Genomic DNA, 20,530 nt, shown 5'->3' on the forward strand with positions numbered 1-20,530 from the left:
TAATATATAAACTGTTTTTTGTTCATGTAGTTAAGCTTTGTTTCTGTTTTAAAACTACCGATGAATATGGTTTATATTTTTTGAACTGGTAAAGTTCCTGTTCCTGATTTTTATGCATGCTACTACTTTATAGCCACTTGATAAAAACAATAAGTAAAACTTTATTGTTTTCATTTTTTTGTTTTTTGTTTAACTGGCCAATACGGCAGAGAGTCAGCTTCCTAGCCAGTAGTTCTGTGGTTAAATGATGTGTATGTTGCCTTCCTTCAATCAACATGGAAAATACATTAGCATATTAAATACAGAGGAGTCAGAAGTACCAGAAACTAAGGAGTCTTAGAATTTATCTGCTGACTCCACAGCCCTGGAAGAGAGAGGTGGTGAAGGCTAAAGAAAAGGCGCATTATGAGTTGTATGAAGAGATTGGACACTAAGGAGGGAGAAAAGGACCTGTACTGATTGGCTAGACAGAAGGACCGTGATGGGAAAGATGTGCAGCAGGTTAGGGTGATAAAGGATAAAGATGGAAACATACTCACAAGCAAGGAGGGTGTGTTGAGAAGATGGAAAGAGTATTTTGAGAGCCTGATGAATGAAAAGAATGAGAGAGAGAGAAGGTTGGATGATGTAGAGATAGTGAATCAGGAAGTGTAACGGATTAGCAAGGAGGAAGTAAGGACAGCTATGAAGAGCATGAAGAATGGAAAGGCTGTTGGTCCAGAAGACATACCTGTGGAAGCGTGGAGGTGTTTAGGAGAGATGGCAGTGGAGTTTTTAACCAGATTGTTTAATGGAATCTTGGAACGTGAGAGGATGCCTGAGGAGTGGAGAAGATGTGTACTGGTACCTATTTTTAAGAATTAGGGTGATGTGCAGAGTTGTAGTAACTACAGGAGGATAAAATTGATGAGCCATGGCATGAAGTTATGGGAAAGAGTAGTGGCAGCTAGGTTAAGAAGGGAGGTGATGATTAGTGAGCAGCAGTATGGTTTCATGCCAAGAAAGAGCACAACATATGCGATGTTTGCTTTGAGAATGTTGATGGAGAAGTATAGAGAAGGCCAGAAGGAGTTGCATTGTGTCTTTGTGGACCTGGAGAAAGCATATGACAGGGTGCCTAGAGAGGAGCTGTGGTATGATATGAGGAAGTCGGGAATGGCAGAGAAGTATGTAAGAGTTGTACAGGATATGTACAAGGGAAGTGTGACAGTGGTGAGGTCTGCTGTAGGAGTGACGGATGAATTTACTGTGGAGTTGGGATTACATCAGGGATTGGATCTGAGCACTTTCTTATTTGCTATGGTGATGGACAGGTTGACAGATGAGGTTAGACGGAAGTCCCCGTGGACTATGATGTGTGCTGATGACATTGTGATCTGTAGAGAGAATAGGGAGCAGGCTGAGGAGACCCTGGGGAGGTGGAGATATGCTCCACAGAGGAATGAAGGTCAGTAGGAACAAGACAGAATACATGTGTGTGAATGAGAGAAAGGGCAGAGGAATGGTGAGGATGGAGGGAGTAGAGTTGGCGAAGGTGAATGAGTTTAAATACTTTGGATCAACAATACAGAATAATGGGGATTGTGGAAGAGAGGTGGAAAAGAGAGTGCAGGCAGGGTAGAATGGGTGGAGAAGAGCGTCAGGAATAATTTGTGACAGACAGTTATCAGCAAAAGTGAAAGGGAAGGTCTACAGGACGTTAGAGAGACCAGCTATGTTATATGGGTTGGAGACGGTGGCACTGACCAGAAAGCAGGAGACAGAGCTGGAGGTAGCAGAGTTAAAGATGCTAAGGTTTGCATTGGATGTGACGAGGATGGACAGGATTAGAAATGAGTACATTAGAGTGTCAGCTCAGGTTGGGCAGTTGGGAGACAAAGTCAGAGAGGCGAAATTGCGTTGGTTTGGACATGTGCAGAGGAGAGATGCTGAGTATATTGGGAAAAGGATGTTAAGGATAGAGCTGCCAGGGAAGAGGAAAAGAGGAAGGCCTAAGAGAAGATTTATGGATGTGGTGAGAGAGGACATGCAGGTGATGCATGTGACAGAGCAAGATGCAGAAGATAGGATGATATGGAAGAAGATGATCTGCTGTGGTGACCCCTAATGGGAGCAGCCAAAAGAAGAAGATAATTTACAGCAGATATTCATTCATTAAGGTCTTTCTTTCTTTCTTTCTTTCTTTCTTTCTTTCTTTCTTTCTTTCTTTCTTTCTTTCTTTCTTTCTTTCTTTCTTTCTTTCTTTCTTTCTTTCTTTCTTTCTTTCTTTCTTTTCAGTTTTTCTCTGCTTTGGAGAAATGTTTGCCACTGGTGCTTCTAAAATAGGGTGTATTCAGGCTAGTATGGTATAGCTGTAAGCAAATGGTACTGATTTCTTACTCATCTTTAATGTCGCAAACAGGAATCTATACAGAAGTGCTACATTTTGTGATGTTCCATCTGTTGAAATGAAACACATTTTATTTGCACATGCATAACAAAATGATGATACATTGATGACACATTGCAAACTTTAGCACAAACAGCACTGCTGCTGAGACCTCTATACCAAATGTTATACACCTTAGCCTACCAACAGACCAAAACAAAAACACTATAACTAAATCAAGGCACAAATCTAATATCATTCTTTATGTAACAGACATTTTTACCCATGATGACTCGCAAACACTGTGATATATAAAACATATTTAGATGCTTGACAAGAGTCAAATTTAAGAAATAACTAAGAATAACAATTTTGGAAAAGGACAAGAAATTTAGTACTGTTGCTGACACCATTTATAGCAAAGGAGCAAATGTGATTTCAGCCCTGATAAGAACACATAATGCAAGGCTAGATATCCCAAATGATGACAATCCTATGGCTTTGACAGCTGTGGTCATGAAAACCTTTGAGAGACAGGTTTTAACTCACCTGAAGGACATCATTTCCCTGTAGGACCCCCTTCAGTTTGCAGACAGAGCAAACAGGTCAGAGGATGATGAAATATATAGGAGTCTGCACTACATCCTGCAACTGTTTGACAACCCATGTACCGATGCAAAGGTTCTGTTTGTGTATTTCAGTACAGCATTTAATACAATCATCCAGAACTCCTCCACTTTATACTCACTCACCTTCTCTGTCCCTGCTTCTGCCTGTCAGTGGTTTACTAATTTACTGAGAAATAGGAAATAATGCTTATGCGTTAGAGACACATCTATACAGATGCCCAAGTGATTCTCGGGACTAACGCTTTTGGCATTGTTTTCACAGCCTGAGAGACGCTCGGGTCTAATGCTAAGGAGGTTAATGACTGCACTTCTAAGGACCCCTCTGTTCAGCTCATCAAATATGAGTTTGACACAACCATCACTGGACTCATAAGAAATGGTGATGAGTCTGCATACATAAGGGAAGTTGAGCACAGGGCCCTTTGGTGTGGTCTGAACAATCTGGATCTAAACTCCGCCAAAACTGTGTAGATGACAGTGGACTTCAGGAGGGACCCTCCAATATTACATCTCGTCTCCATACTTAACAATATTGTGTCAATTGAGGAAACCTTCACAATCTTAATAACATCAATGGAATCCTTGACCTCAAAAACACCCAGTTCTTGTATAAGATAGTAACATTTACTATCCAACTGAGTCAAAAGAAGCAATAGTAAAACCAAATCATGACAGGAATGTTTCCGTGAAAACAAATATTTTTTCATACAACTTGATTCATGTCTGGGGCCCCTGTAACCTGGGGAGCTCTGAGCTGCAGCCCAGGTTAGCCCAAACACAAGTCTGTTTGTGACCATATCTATGCCTTACCAAATCAAAGTCATCTAGCTTGTTACTCCTCTCATACTATCGCTTTGGGCAGATAATATTCTATTATTTGCAGGTATAAATCAATAAACAAAACAAGAAGCCACACATACAGGTGCTGGTCATAAAATTAGAATATCATGACAAAGTTGATTTATTTCAGTAATTCCATTCAAAAAGTGAAACTTGTATATTAGATTCATTCATTACACACAGACTGATGTATTTCAAATGTTTATTTCTTTTAATGTTGATGATTATAACTGACAACTAATGAAAGTCCCAAATTCAGTATCTCGGAAAATTAGAACATTGTGAAAAGGTTCAATATTGAAGACACCTGGTGCCACACTCTAATCAGCTAATTAACTCAAAACACCTGCAAAAGCCTTTAAATGGTCTCTCAGTCTAGTTCTGTAGGCTACACAATCATGGGGAAGACTGCTGACTTGACAGTTGTCCAAAAGATGACCATTGACACCTTGCACAAGGAGGACAAGACACAAAAGGTCATTGCTAAAGAGGCTGGCTGTTCACAGAGCTCTGTGTCCAAGCACATTAATAGAGAGGCGAAGGGAAGGACAAGATGTGGTAGAAAAAAGTGTACAAGCAATAAGGATAACCGCACCCTGGAGAGGATTGTGAAACAAAACCCATTCAAAAATGTGGGGGAGATTCACAAAGAGTGGACTGCAGCTGGAGTCAGTGCTTCAAGACCCACCACGCACAGACGTATGCAAGACATGGGTTTCAGCTGTCGCATTCCTTGTGTCAAGCCACTCTTGAACAAGAGACAACGTCAGAAGCGTCTCGCCTGGGCTAAAGACAAAAAGGACTGGACTGCTGCTTTCTGATGAAAGTAAATTTTGCATTTCCTTTGGAAATCAAGGTCCCAGAGTCTGGAGGAAGAGAGTTGAGGCACAGAATCCACGTTGCGTGAGGTCCAGTGTAAAGTTTCCACAGTCAGTGATGGTTTGGGGTGCCATGTCATCTGCTGGTGTTGGTCCATTGTGTTTTCTGAGGTCCAAGGTCAACGCAGCCGTCTACCAGGAAGTTTTAGAGCACTTCATGCTTCCTGCTGATGACGAACTTTATGGAGATGCAGATTTCATTTTCCAACAGGACCTGGCACCTGCACACAGTGCCAAAGCTACCACTACCTGGTTTAAGGACCATGGTATCCCTGTTCTTGATTGGCCAGCAAACTCGCCTGACCTTAACCCCATAGAAAATCTATGGGGTATTGTGAAGAGGAAGATGCAATACGCCAGACCCAACAATTCAGAAGAGCTGAAGGCCACTATCAGAGCAACATGGGCTCTCATAACACCTGAGCAGTGCCACAGACTGATCGACTCCATGCCATGCTGCATTGCTGCAGTAATCCAGGCCAAAGGAGCCCCAACTAAATATTGAGTGCTGTACATGCTCACACTTTTCATGTTCATACCTTTCAGTTGGCCAACATTTCTAAAAATCCCTTTTTTGCATTGGTCTTAATTGATATTCTAATTTTCCGAGATACGGAATTTGGGACTTTCATTAGTTGTCAGTAATAATCATCAACATTAAAAGAAATAAACATTTGAAATACATCAGTCTGTGTGTAATGAATGAATCTAATATACAAGTTTCACTTTTTGAATGGAATTACTGAAATAAATCAACTTTTTCATGATATTCTAATTTTATGACCAGCACCTGTACTCTCAGTTTCACTTAATGCTTTCCGTGGCCAAAATATAAAAGTGACGCAGTACAAAACACTCTAACATTTAGTTAACTGATTTTTATCACATTACCTAAGTGACAGGGGCTTTTGCTCTTCTCAAGCTACTATCCTCCAGTTTACCGGCACCTTTTCAGCTTATTCACTAGGCTTGAACTGCTTACATTTCAAAAAAAAACTGGAAAAATAGGGGCATCCTAAAATGTTTGACCAGTAGTGTATGTACATCTAACTTTTGGCCTCGGAAACTCAGACTGAGAAATAACTTTTAAGCTGATTTGCTTCAACTTAATATAATTTACAACAATCAATGTGCAAAATATCAACCAGTACTACTGATGCTTTTAAAAGAGTAAGTGAAGTTGTAAAAAATTCAGACCACAAAAGTAAAACATTTTATATGTAAATGGTATCTTACTTATTATATTGTTAAGGTCACAGCACTCTGGAAAAAAGCAAAAAACAAGAGGGACTAATTATTTTGACATCGAACCTTATTTGAAGCAAAAAAAAAAAAGAAATGAATCTTTCTAATCTTCATTTATAAGAATATGATAGTTATCTCGTAAGATTCCATAAAATAAATTTCATATTACTAGAGTGATTTCTATAAATGGTATTAAATTAACATTTTAATGCCTTCTAGGGCGGCACGGTGGCACAGTGGGTAGCCCTGCTGCCTCGCAGTTGGGTGATCTGGGGACCTGGGTTCGCTTCCCGGGTCCTCCCTGCGTGGAGTTTGCATGTTCTCCCTGTGTCTGCGTGGGTTTCCTCCGGGCGCTCCGGTTTCCTCCCACAGTCCAAAGACATGCAGGTTAGGTGGATTGGCGATTCTAAATTGGCCCTAGTGTGTGCTTGGTGTGTGGGTGTGTTTGTGTGTGTCCTGCGGTGGGTTGGCACCCTGCCCAGGATTGTTTCCTGCCTTGTGCCCTGTGTTGGCTGGGATTGGCTCCAGCAGACCCCCGTGACCCTGTGTTCGGATTCAATGGGTTGGAAAATGGATGGATGGATGGATGCCTTCTAGTAGCTCAGCAACTAAAAATAAATTACTTCATTAATCTAATAAACAAGTATTCTCAGTATGTGCTAATTTCAGCAGTTAATCTTCAAATAATCTACAGTTCATTTGATAAGCTGTCATTTACTATCAAAGACCTTCGTTTGTCAAAAATCTTACCTTGTTTTAATTTTTCACTGTCTGATTTTGTAGTTTCTATTAACAAAAGAAAAGAAATGAGTTTTCATTACACATAGTAATACAGATTTACCTCCCTGTGATATCTCGCCTGAAGAAAGGCTTGACCTGAAAAGGGCACCAGATAACCTGGAGGTAAATTAACCAGGGGATTAGAGGTTCGGAAAAAAGTGGTCAGAAATACAAGATGTACTTGTTACCAATAAGCATAAATGATCTAAATAACAAAGCCAAATGGTAAGCAAAAGCAGGGGGCGCACACTCCCTGGGAATAAGTTCGTTAGAGATTGCAGCCCTTACTAAACCATGTGGCGATGTTTGTTAACTGGCTGACCAATCACAAGTGTTACCTGGTAGGTGACCGCATAAATAATCAGATTGAGATCAGACCTATAGATGTGATACTCTGATCTTCAACCTCTCAAGTAAGTATACCAGCTACTGTAGCGCAACATTTGAGGCTCTGCCTCAGGCACCGATGTCCAAGGTTCAATCCCCACAAGGGGAAGCGAAGGTGCGTACTTTTGAAGAGCCCCAGTTAGGGCGAAACAAGTGTTGTGACCCTCTGTGCTATTTGACAGGTATTGCATGGCATATATATAATAAAATATTATATCTTTCCCAAGAAGTACAGTGGTGATTTGAAAAAGAAAAAAGAAACAATAACACTAAAGGAAGACTATGCTTAGCTTCTGTTTAATATCAGCTGAACGCTCACAATAATACAATATTCGGAGGAGAGCTATTGGTGAAAGTGTGATGCAGTCAGGAGTTCCTGCGGTTGGCTCTGGCCACGCTGAGAGAGAATGTGAAAGGCAAAATTCCTAAGTATGGGAAGAAGTGATGTCTTACCTCCGTCCATAGCTGAGCTCTTTGGTTAATTGCAGTGGTCAGAGGTTTATGCATTTCTCAGGTTCCAAAATAAGAATATGCATTTGTCAAACATGGTATTCATTCACAGGGACAAGTCTAAACAACTGACAGTGACCCATGGCCATATATTGATCATCACCAAACAGGGCACATCAGCACATTTTAATAGCCTGCCTGAGCCACCTTCCACTTATTTCTTCCCATCTTCCTGTCAGGTTCTCACTGTCAACTGATTTGCATGCTTTCAGTTGTATTTATTTATGGCATCAATTGCCCATTTTTAAAATAATGTGTTTGGAATTAACCTCACAGATCACAGTGGCACACTTCAAACCTTTGGCCACAGTATTTGTTTAATAATTAACATGCCTGTACTATCTTAGTGTGAAACAATTTTCAAGGTTTCAGTTTTAAGGACTTTCATGTACTTTTTTTACACTCATATCAGCTATTTTCACAATGCATAAAGATGGTGGGAAAGTAAGGTCAGTTATTTATGGCTGTTTTCTCTGCTGTGTCTCTGCTCTGCTATACATAGTATAGAGAAAGTATAGGAATCATGAAAAATTTCGACCTTGAGATTTTGATAAATCTTGACGTTTTAGACCTTCCTGAGTCCAAAAATGCCATTTTTGAAATTATGTCTGTCTGTATGTCTATGTATCTGTGTGTCTGTGTATAAACATGATAACTCGAAAACGTTTTGACCTGGTCAATGAGATTTTGTACACCTGCTTTATATCAAAAATAAGGAATCCTATCAACTTTTGGGCCATTTCCGACAACCAGAAGTGATACTTTAACTGAATACTTTTGCAAATTTTCAAGTAAACTATGATTATAATTACAGATAGATGATTCAAATTTTGTATAGATATTTGTAATGATAAAAAGCAAACATATGAAATTTAAGAAAAATTACTCAATCGGAAGTAACATATTATTTAAACAATCATCCGAATTTTTTGTATCATGGAAATATAAATAAGTACATGATATTAAAAACTGTATTCAATATAACACATATTCTTTCAATAACTGTTATTAATTTTATTTTAATTTATACATCATCAGTTTCACAATAATGTGTAAACATTGAACATGCCATGTAAATATAAAGATGCTACATTCCCATTGTGTTCCTGGTAATACATTTCATTTTATGATTTTTTTTTTTATTTCCGTCATCATTATCATAATTAAATGTACCTAAATGCAGTTTTACCTATAGAAATTATTGTAACAAATATATTATAATACTAACACTTTTTCTATGTTTTAGTAGACTATAACTCTTTTTGCTTTGCATGTAACCTAAGTAATGCTTATGTAATCATGAAAAAATTCCACCACTGTTTTCGACCTCCCTAAATACAAAAATATCATTTTAATATAAAGGTCGATTATACATAGTGATAAATGATTGTGTATCAATATTATCAATTAGTTATAATGAGAAACAAAGAGATATGAGATTTGAGAAATATGCCAAAAGTGTAGTGAATGCAATCACCGTTTGCTTGTCCTTTTTACACTTCAAGTCTATCTGGAAGAACACCGAACACAGCTGTTAATGGGTTAGGAGGGATTGTGACCCCAAGGCTGTCTGAAAGGCACTTAAAAATTTTTGTCCAAAATGATGTTAATTTGGTGCAGGTCCAGAACATGTGACCCAGTGAGGCAGGAGCTTGGTTGCAGCGTTCGCATGTTGGATCTTGCCCTGGAAACATTTTGGACAGTTTTAAGCGAGACAGATGAGCTCGATACATCATTTTTAGTTGAATAATTCTATGCTTTGCGCATATGGAGCTCGAGTGAATTCTCTGCTTTGCTATCTTCCACTCCTTTTCTGATATATTAATTAAGAGATCTTCTTCCCAATGTCCTTTCGGATCTTTGAAAGGTAGGGACTCTAATAGGATTTTATATAATGCGGAAATGATGTTTAATTCCTTGGCATTGAGCAGTATTTTTTCCAGCATTGTGGAGGGTGCGAGGTGGGGAAAATCGGGCAATTTCTGTTTAACAAAATTTCTAATTTGAAGATAGTGAAAGAAATGTGTAGCTGGGAGGTTGAATTTTGAATGTAATTGTTCAAAAATGCAAATATGTTGTCTATGTAAAGATCTCTGAGCATTTTAATCCCAAAACTTTTCCAGGTATTAAAAACTGGAAATGTTTGCGAGGGTTGAAAGAGGTGGTTCTCTTGCAGAGGTGCCACCGATAAAAGATTTTCCATCTTAAAATGCTTTCTAATTTGGTTCCATATTCTAAGTGAGTAAAGCACAATTGGGTTATTAGTATATTTGCGATAACTTGCATTTATTGGAGTGCAGAGCAGGGAGTATAAAGAAGTACTACAGGATTTTACTTCTATTGCGGACCAAGCCTGTGTATGTTCATTTTTTTGTGCCCAGGTTTTTATGGCTTGTATGTTTACTGCCCAGTAATAAAACTGAAAATTAGGTAAAGCCATGCCACCTTCTGCCTGAGGTCTTTGTAGGGTCGCTCTTCGGATACGTGGGTGTTTTGAGTTCCAAATGAATGAGGTTATTGTTGAATCTAATTGCTTAAAAAATGATTTATTGATATATATTGGAATGTTTTGAAATAAAAAGAGAAGTTTAGGAAGGATATTCATCTTAACAACGTTAATTCTTCCGGCTAGAGTGAGATGAAAGATTGACCATCTATCCAGGTCTTGCTTAATTTTTTCCATACAGACGGCAAAATTTTGTTGATAAAGAGCTTTATGTTTACTTGTGATATTTACCCCTAGGGTAAAAAAAAATTATTAAAGCTGAGTTTGTTAATTGAAGAAGTGATGATATAAAACACATGAGACAGCCCACTACCATTACTAAAGGCAACTTGTGTAGAGGCGGAAGTACACTGACAGTAAAAGAGTCAAAAACAACTGACATTCCTCTGTAACGCAATAACATTTATTAAGTTTAGAGATTATAGCTGTCAAGTGCTCTACATTGCAAAATATAAATTTTGACAAACTAGTTGATGGTTTAAACACAAGGGGTTTGTACTGCATTTATTATTTCTCTGTGTGTATCATTGATTGTAATACTAATAAGAGACAAGCACTTCATATTGATAATTAATTTTAATTAATATTTATATTTCAGGTATTAAAAATGACTTCTTAATGTGCCATAAAAATACATTAAATAAACTGAATATTTTAACAATAAAAACTGTCACATGTATAAGAATATCCATCCATCCATCCATCTTCTAACCCGCCGAATCCGAACACAGGGTCACGGGGGTCTGCTGGAGCCAATCCCAGCCAACACAGGGCACAAGGCAGGAAACAATCCCGGGCAGGGTGCCAACCCACCACAGGACACACACAAACACACCCACACACCAAGCACACACTAGGGCCAATTTAGAAATGCCAATCCACCTAACCTGCATGTCTTTGGACTGTGGGAGGAAACCGGAGCACCCGGAGGAAACCCACGCAGACACGGGGAGAACATGCAAACTCCACGCAGGGTGGACCCGGGACGCGAACCCGGGTCTCCTAACTGCGAGGCAGCAGCGCTACCACTGCGCCACCGTGCCGCCTGTATAAGAATATGAGTATTTTAAAGATAAATGTACATTTTTACATCAATTAAGTGTGATAATTTTGAAAAATATTTCATAGATAATTATTGTACTGCCATAGATTTACCAAGTTTTTATATTAAAGCAGAGAATGCTTGTAAAAATATTGGAGACCAATTGTTTTGTAAATTTCTGATACACCTTTTTCCCATATTATATTAAAAAAAAATACAAAACTCTAACACTAAACACTTCTATGTTGTAATAAATGGATCTATAAATAAAAGAACAATTGTTTATTGAAGTTTTATATATTTTTTTATTTAAAGGATACTAAACCAATAATAACTGCAATTAACTCTGCTAAAATGTGTTTCTTGTCTTTGGCAAAAGAAAAGGCAACAAGGTCCGCATGTAGACCAGTGATCTGTAAATCCTTCATCATTTCCAAGTATTGTTGAGGCCATAGCAGCGTTCAGTTGTTACAAACAAATAAGCTGCGATAACAAGCAGCACTATTTTATAAAAGATGTTCCCGTTCTGTGCATAATGGATAAGTGAGGTACATTTAGCACAAACATCTTTTCCTAAATGTATGTATACAGTATTTTATTAATTGTACATTAAGTTTGCCATAATTTGCAGTTTATCTATATAACAATTTAGTAGCTTGCTAATTTTTAGATTCACTTTTTGAGCAATGCCTTTTATTTTCTGACTGCAGCCAAATGCTCTCCAGTGACAATTGCGATAGAGAGCACACACCATCTGCCTATCATGCTAGAGAATTTCCTAAGATCTGGTCACACGGAAGGCAACAACTACATCCTCTTACAAGTTACATTATATTGACCCCACTCATAACCAGTAGCTGAAACACTGTATTCACCTGACCACATACGAGGGGCAGTCAAAATTGGGTACTCCCCAATTTGCACATGAACTTGATGTTAGCACGTTGTTCGAACTGTGACATTGCATCGAATGACTATGCACACGTCTAACTCAAATTGTAATTAAAACCATACTACATGCTGAAACCAATCCAGGCCTGTTATAATTTGTTTACAGATGTACTGTGCTCCCCTCCACAACAATGTGTGCGTAATCTGAACTCTCACTCTCCCGTTGTATCACAATTCCGGGAACTTTTTGACTGGCCCTCGTATTTCAAGTGACAACTCACAAAATATATAGCACCTGTACATTTTAAGTATTGTACTTTAGATCAGAGGTAATGAACAGTCCATTTTGTTTGAGAAAACTTCTGTTCTTCTTGTCCACATACTTGTTTTTCTTTTTCAACACTTTGATATATTAGAGTGAGTGTGACATAAACAAAAAATTTTGAGTTTTTAAAATTTGCTTCTATATGCTGGTGCTGTAGATTGTGTGATGTCAACAGCATTCTAAAGTTTTTTGTTGCTTTGATGTAAGTACAGCTTTCATGTCTTATGTCTACTACTGCACTTTGCAAAACTGTAACCTTTTCTTTACTCCTCACTGAAGTCTTTCCTGTCTCATATGATGGTTTATAAATAATTACTACACACTGCATTGTCAGCTAATATTTAGGGATATTCCAATTACTTGCCTAGCATACTTTTGCTAGGAGGGTACATAATAATTACAGTTTAGAATTTAATTGCAAATACAGTTCACTGTTTCTACTTGTGTGTGTGTATGTGTATGTATTTTGATTAATAGAATTTATTGTATTGCTGTTTATATTCTGCTTGTGTTTTCCAAAGCACAATACGGATAGTTGAGGATATTCACCAATTTAGGTCATTCTAAAGTAAGTGAATTCTGCTTTTACTTGAATAACTGTCATGTCATGTACCTTTACTTATGTACATTTTTGCTTTATTAATGATACTTCTACATGAGTACAATGTTTCCTCTTCCCATCTCTGCATGCATTAATATTAAACTATTTGCCTTATTTCTAATAATACACTTCCAGAAAGAAAGAAACAACTTACCCAGATGCTCAAAGAGATTTTCTATATCTGAAAATGAAACATTTTATTATACGTCAGTGCAATTCATTTACATAAAATATATTATATTCACAAAATATACTGTTCTTTATTTTTGAAATTATTAGCTGAATATAAACAACATTAATATGACCAATAACAAAAAGTAAAACCTGCTACTATTCCCATGTTGTACAATGTATGTAAAATATGTCTGTAGTTTATATGGTATGTCTTATTTAGAAATAATATTATGCACAAAAGCAGTCAAGTCTTTAGTAGAATTAGTGTTTTTTCTTATGAAATAATTTGTTTGGAAATGGATAATGGCAACACAGAGTCTAAATCTCTTCTTATTTAATTATTTTAAAGCTTTAAATATTATATTTAGCAGCCACCCACTACTTCATCCATTTTCTAAACCTGTTTATTCCACTGCAGAATAGCAACAGCCAACAGCTTATAGTCACAGAATTTACAGTTATTAGTCAATTGAACACATAGTCAATTGGCCAAAGAAGGAGAAGAAGAGGGGGGAGACGTGTCTGGAGGAAAGAGGAGAGGAGGAACATAACAAGAGTGGAACTGATGGTAGAAACTTTGAATGTTGGCAGTATGAATGGTAAGGGGAGAGAGTTAGCCAATATGATGGACAGAAGGAAGGTTGATATATTGTGAATGCAAGAGACTAAATGGAAGGGGAGTAAGACCAGGTGGTGGATTACAAATTGTTCTATTATAGTGTGGATGGGAGGAGAAATGGAGTAGGGGTTATTCTGAAGGAACAGTATGTCCAGAGTGTTTTAAAGGTGAAAAGAGTGTCAGACAGAGTGGTGATTATGAAGCTGAAAATTGGAGGTGTGGTGATGAATGTTGTTAGTTCATATGCCCCGCTAGTTGGGTATGCGATGGAGAAGAAAGAAGATTTCTGGAGTGAGATGGATGAAGTGATGGACACTGTACCCAAGAGACAGAAAGTGGTTATTGGAGCAGATTTCAATAGACATGTTGGTGAAGGGAACAGAGGAGATGAGGAAGTGATGGGTAGGTATGGTGTCAAGAAGAGGAATGAAGAAGGTCAGATGACAGTAGAATTTGCAAAAATGATGGGCATGGCTGTGATGAATATGTATTTTAAGAAAAGGGAGGAACATAGGATGACGTACAAGAGTGGAGGAAGGTGCACACAGGTAGACTATATCCTATGCAGAATTTGCAGTCAATCTGAAGAAGATTAAAGACTGCAAAATGGGGGCAGGGGAAAGTGTAGTTAGACAGCATAGGATGGTGGTCTGTAGGATGACGTTAAAGATCAAGAAGAGGAGGAAAATGAGGGCAGAGCCAATGATCAAATGGTGGAAGTTGAAAAAGGAAGACTGCAAGGTTGAGTTTAGGGAGGAGGTAAGACGTAACTGGGTGGCAGTGAAGAGTTACCAGACAGTTGGGCAACTACAGCAGAAGTAGTAAGAGTGACAGCAAGAAGGGTGCTTGGAGTGACATTTGGACAGAAGGAGGAAAAGGAAACATGGTGATCGAATGGCAAAGTACAGGAGAGTATACAGAGGAAGAGGATGGCGAAGAAGAAGTGGGATAGTCAGAGAAATGCAGAAAGTAGACAAGAGTACAAGGAGATAAGGCGCAAGGTGAAGAGAGAGGTTGCGAAAGCTAAAGAAAAGGCGTATGATGGGTTATATGAGAGGCTGGACACTAAGGAGGGAGAAAAGGACCTGTACCAATTGGCTAGACAGAGGGACCAAGCTAGAAAAGATGTGCAGCAGGTTAGGATGATAAAGGATAAAGATGGAAATGTACTCACAAGCAAGGAGAGTGTGTTGAGCAGATGGAAAGAGTATTTTGAGAGCCTGATGAATGAAAAGAATGAGAGAGAAAGAAGGCTGGATGATGTGAAGATAGTGAATCAGGAAGTGCAACGGATTAGCAAGGAGGAAGTAAGGACAGCTATGAAGAGGATGAAGAATGGAAAGGCCGTTGGTCCAGATGACATACCTGTGGAAGCTTGGAGGTGTTTAGGAGAGATGACAGTGGAGTTTTTAACTAGATTATTCAATGGAATCTTGGAAAGTGAGAGCATGCTTGAGGAGTGAAGAAGAAGTGTACTGGTACAGATTTTTAAGAATAAGGGGGATGTGCAGAGCTGTAGTAACTACAGGGGGATAAAATTGATGAGCCACAGCATTAAGTTATGGGAAAGAGTAGTGGAAGCTAGGTTGAGAAGGGAGGTGATGATTAGCAAGCAGCAGTATGGTTTCATGCCAAGAAAGAGCACCACAGATGCGATGTTTGCTCTGAGGGTATTGATGGAGAAGTATGGAGAAGGCCAGAAGGAGTTGCATTGTGTCTTTGTGGACCTGGACAAAGCATATGACAGGGTGCCTAGAGAGGGGTTGTGGTACTATATGAGGATGTTGGGAGTGGCAGAGTGGCATGAGTAAGAGTTGTACAGGATACAGTATGTACGAAGGAAGTGTGACCATGGTGAGGTCTGTGGTAGGAGTGACAGATGCATTCAATATGAAGGTGGGATTTCATTAAGGATCGGCTCTGAGCCCTTTCTTATTTGCAATGGTGATGGACAGGTTGACAGATTAGATTAGACAGGAGTCCCCTTGGACTATGATGTTTGCTGATGACATTGTGATCTGTAGCGATAGTAGGGAGCAGGTTGAAGAGACCATGGAGAGGTGGAGATATGCTCAAAAGAGGAGAGGAATGAAGGTCAGTAAAAATAAGACAGAATATATGTGTGTGAATGAGAGGAAGGTCAGTGGAATGGTGCGGATGCAAGGAGTAGAGTTAGAGAAGGTGGATGAGTTCAAATATTTGGGATCAACAGTACAGAGTAATGGGGATTGTGGAAGAGAGGTGAAAAAGAGAGTGCAGTCAGGGTGGAATGGGTGGAGAAGAGTGTCAGGAGTAATTTGTGAAAGACGGGTATATGTTATATGGGTTGGAGACGTTAGCACTGACCAGAAAACAGGAAACAGAGCTGGAGGTGGTAGAGTTAAAGATGCTAAGATTTGCATTGGGTGTGACGAGGATGGACAGGATTAGAAATGAGTACATTAGGGGATCGGCTCAGATTAGACGGTTGGGATACAAAGTCAGAGAGGTGAGCTTGTGTTTGTTTGGACATGTGCAGAGGAGAGATGCTGCATATATTGAGAGAAGGATGTTAAAGATAGAGCTGCCAGGCAAGAGGAAAACAGGAAGGCCTAAGGGAAGGTTTATGGATGTGGTGAGAGAGGACATGCAGGTGATGGGTGTGACAGAGCAAGAAGCAGAAGATAGGAAGATATGGAAAAAGATAATCCGCTGTGGCAACCTCTAACGGGAGCAGCCAAAAGAAGAAGAAGAAGAAGAAGTCAGTTGAACACAAACATCTTTGGAATGTCAGATGCAATCAGATGGTGTGACATGGATGACATGCAAACTTAATACACGCAGTGAACTGATTGGGATTAAACCCAGTGTCCTAGAAGTGTAATAGTAGCAATGACAATGACTACACCACCACATAGTCCCTAGTCTTTTTATTTAGATGGAAATATTACAATCATTTAGGACTACTACACTAAATGGTCTGAATGCAGTACATGCTGGTAAAAGAGCATTTAAGGTACTATATACTTAGCCTACCTCGTCGTTATTTTTATAAAACGAATGCATGTGGAAAAGTAAGTGCTTACATGCAATAATTTCAATGATTTCTATTTAGCGTTATGAACAAAACTAAGGTCAACCATTTTTTGAACCTGCTTTGTCAGAACAAGGGTAAAGGGAAAAATGGGTGGTGCAATTCAGTGGCAACAAAAGGAAAGAAACTTTACTTATTATAGTTGACTATTATTAAAATTAAAGTACATCACACATATCATTTATTGTGTAAAAAATAAAATAACATTTTTGGCTAGAGATTCAATTTTAGAAACTTCAGGAACAAATTATCAAAGTGCAGTTTCAACCTTCTGTATGCAACGAAGTGTTACAAACCTATTAAGCGTTGTCCTGATTATTTAATTACAGTTTTATTATAAATCGTTTGACTTTGGCAAAGAACTACAGACTTCAAATTTCGGTTTGGTCTTTTTAAGAACTTTGATCTTTGCTAAGTGACCCTAGCCTGGTTTGTAACTATTCTCTCAAACTGCCTCTAAACAATTGTCCTGTGGTTCTTGTATCACTCAGCAAAATGTCTGGAGCAGCTTGTTCTCTTTAGCCTTACTTTACAGGCTGGCTCCTCTGTGGATCCATTGCAGTTTGCATAGAAACAGATTTGCAGATGATACAGCTGTGATTGACACCACTATCAATGTGGCACATTTTGAGGAAGAGGCCAAGAGGTTGCAGAGGTGGTGCCAGGAGTGCAACCACTGGTCCTCTATGGAGAACAAATTAAGTGAGTTAGTAGCTTTAAGTACCTAGAAACCTATCTTTAGAAAACATAACATTAATTTTCACTCATATGTAAATGATGCCCGGTTATACATTTCTTTTAGACCAAATTACAGTAGGTTTCTCGAATGTTTTCCTTAATTAGATGTACTAGTGAATTAAAGGAGTGGATGAATGAGAACTACTTGTCTTTAAACAAAGATAAAACAGAAATGTTACTTATTGGAGGTAAAGATGCTGATCACAACAATATTTTGTCATTATTTAACTTAGTTGAAATCATCATTAATTTTACTGAATCAGCCCACAATCTAGGTGTTGTGGCAAGCGGCGGGGGGTGGCACCCAGCTGGGATGCCCAGAAGGACCGGAGGAGGGATTACACCTCCTCCAGACCGTGAGGAAGCGACCGCCCTGGTGGCTTTGGAAACCACGGGATCTGAGCTTGGAAGCTCAACCCTATAGGGGCCCATGGTCACCGCCAGGGGGCACCCTGATGCCTGGAAAGCCTTGGTCCTCAGCACCTCCGCCACACCCAGAAGTGCTGGGGGGACGACAACCAGGAACACCCAGAGTGCTTCCGGGTGCGCAGCCGGACTTCCGCCACACTGGGGAGTGCCGGCAGAAGATTATCGGGAGGCACCTGGAGCACATTTGGGTGATTATAAAAGAGGCCGCCTCCCTCCATTCAGTGGCTGGAGTCGGGAGTGGAGAAGACGAGGTCTTGGAGGAGAGGAGTGGAGGCGGACCTGAGAAAGGTATTGGATGGAAGGCCTGGACTTTGGGGGAGTTTTGGGGTTGTGTGATGTGTTCACTTGTATATATTAGTTGTATAATAAATGTGTGGTGGTGCTTTAAACATGTCTACCTGTCTGTGTCCGGGCATACTCCACAGTGTCATGATTGACACTAGCATGTCATTTAAAGTGTATGTTACAAAATTGTCCAAAACATTTTTTTCCATTTTTAAAAATGTTACGAAATTAAGACATTTACTAAATATGCTGAATCCAGAGAAATTAATTCCGGCATTTATTTCTAGTAGGATTGACTACTGTAATGCAGTGTTCACTGAAAATTCAAAATGTTTTTTATACAGCTTTCAGTTAATTCAAAATGTTGCTGCAAGATTTTTACAAGAACAAGAAAGTACAAACACATACCTCCAGTTCTTAACCCTAGAATCTCTGAAGTCTACGAAAAAACTCGTAATCCCGGGCCACTTTAAATTCCTTCACACCTCTCCATCAGCGTCTTTTGTTTTGCAAATGTGTCAATCAGCACAAGCAGCCTGCTATCCCATCCCCCCAACTGCCAGAGCTGAGTCTGTCACAAAATTCTCCCAGCTCAAGTCTCTTTATCTGGCTGTGAGGTGCCTGGAGTTGTATAGGGTATATAATATATCGTTATCTGGAATGCACGCATTTCATGTGTGTTCTGTGTCTACAATGATCTGTGTAAATGTCGGATGACAGGAACTGCTGACCACATAGCTAAAACAGAAACTTTTTCCATGTTATACTAATAATGATGTGAAGTGTATAATGTGTGAAGACTTTTAGTCCAAATATCAAATAAACACATGCGCTTTTATTCAAGAATATAGTCATTTTTATATGTGTATGTGTATATGTATATATATATGACAGCAACACTTATAACAATGACAACACAATTACATTGACAATCATGTTACGTTATTTTTAAAATGTTTCCTTTACTTTTTCATAACCTCTTTAACACAGTACTTCTCCGCTGCGAAGCGCGGGTATTTTGCTAGTATATATATATATATATATATATATATATATATATATATATATATATATATATATATATATATATATATATATATATATATATATATATATATATATATATATATATATACATATACACACATACATGCAGTTTCAATAACATAGAAATCAATATAAACAACATTAACATCATTATCATATGAGAATATGAAGTAATATATAAGAAGCACATTTCATATAAATATAAATTATTAAACAGTAAAATCTTCTTCTGTAATGTGCTACCGTGGCTATTCGTTTGTCTGTCCAGGATTTTAAATCACCTGTAGCTCGCAAACCGTTTCACCTATTGACTTAAAATCTGGTACACATATAGAACGTCACGTCTACTATCCGCTTTATGGGTGATGATTGTATTACTCTTTTTATCCATCCATCCATCCATTTTCCAACCCGCTGAATCCGAACACAGGGTCACGGGGGTCTGCTGGAGCCAATCCCAGCCAACACAGGGCACAAGGCAGGAAACAATCCTGGGTTTTTATCTTTATTTTATTTTATTGTAGAATCAACTCCTATCTGCGCACACCAGGGCGGCCGTGGGCGGATGCGTATGATGTATTCACTCCACGTTATCGTGCATTGCGCTGTCACTGGTATTTTGATAAAAGAATTTGAACAACATATAAGAAGCGTATAAATTATTAAACAGTAAAACATTAACATTTAAGAAGTAAAGTAACATTAAGTACTACTGCAGTGCCTTCGGGTATACCTCATTTTTTGTTTGCCCATTACATGCTTAAATGTATACATTTTTTGGTGCACCTACCCGAGAACACGCGACATATAACCGAGCGTGGGAGAAGCATGGATTTTAAACACGCGTTGAGTTCATCTGCTGGTCTCCCTCGTGAAATAACTGGTAATGTTTGACTAAAATCTACAGCGAGTAAAACGACATTATCTCCTAATTTTTTTTTTACGATCTCCGAGATCTTGCTTTTTTCGGTTCAAGGCTTCATAAGCTCTTTTATGTTCTATGGTGTACTTATCCCAAGCCATCATCTTTGAATGTTGCAAGACTTTTGCCTTGTATGTAGATCGGGGTAATTACATTCATTGCATTCCTAGTCTGAATCACAATCCGATTGTATGGGTGGTTACCTGGCACTGTAGGGTTGCTACCCGTCCTTTAAAATACG

At 38.7% G+C, this 20,530-nt stretch overlaps 1 protein-coding gene across 1 annotated transcript in view; it reads right to left on the reverse strand.

The window, feature by feature from the left end:
- LOC114666678 (butyrophilin subfamily 3 member A2-like) overlaps positions 1-20,530 on the reverse strand; it is a 71,159-nt gene that overhangs the window by 15,618 nt on the left and 35,011 nt on the right. The window contains exons 10-12 of the mRNA XM_028821626.2: positions 13,157-13,183; positions 6,711-6,746; positions 5,952-5,978 (exon numbers count right to left, since the gene is read on the reverse strand). Of these exons, the coding sequence (XP_028677459.1) occupies positions 5,952-5,978; positions 6,711-6,746; positions 13,157-13,183 (90 nt within the window). The remainder of the gene's footprint in view (positions 1-5,951; positions 5,979-6,710; positions 6,747-13,156; positions 13,184-20,530) is intronic.

This window comes from Erpetoichthys calabaricus, chromosome 16 (assembly GCF_900747795.2).
Source record: "Erpetoichthys calabaricus chromosome 16, fErpCal1.3, whole genome shotgun sequence".
Classification (NCBI taxonomy): domain Eukaryota; kingdom Metazoa; phylum Chordata; class Cladistia; order Polypteriformes; family Polypteridae; genus Erpetoichthys; species Erpetoichthys calabaricus.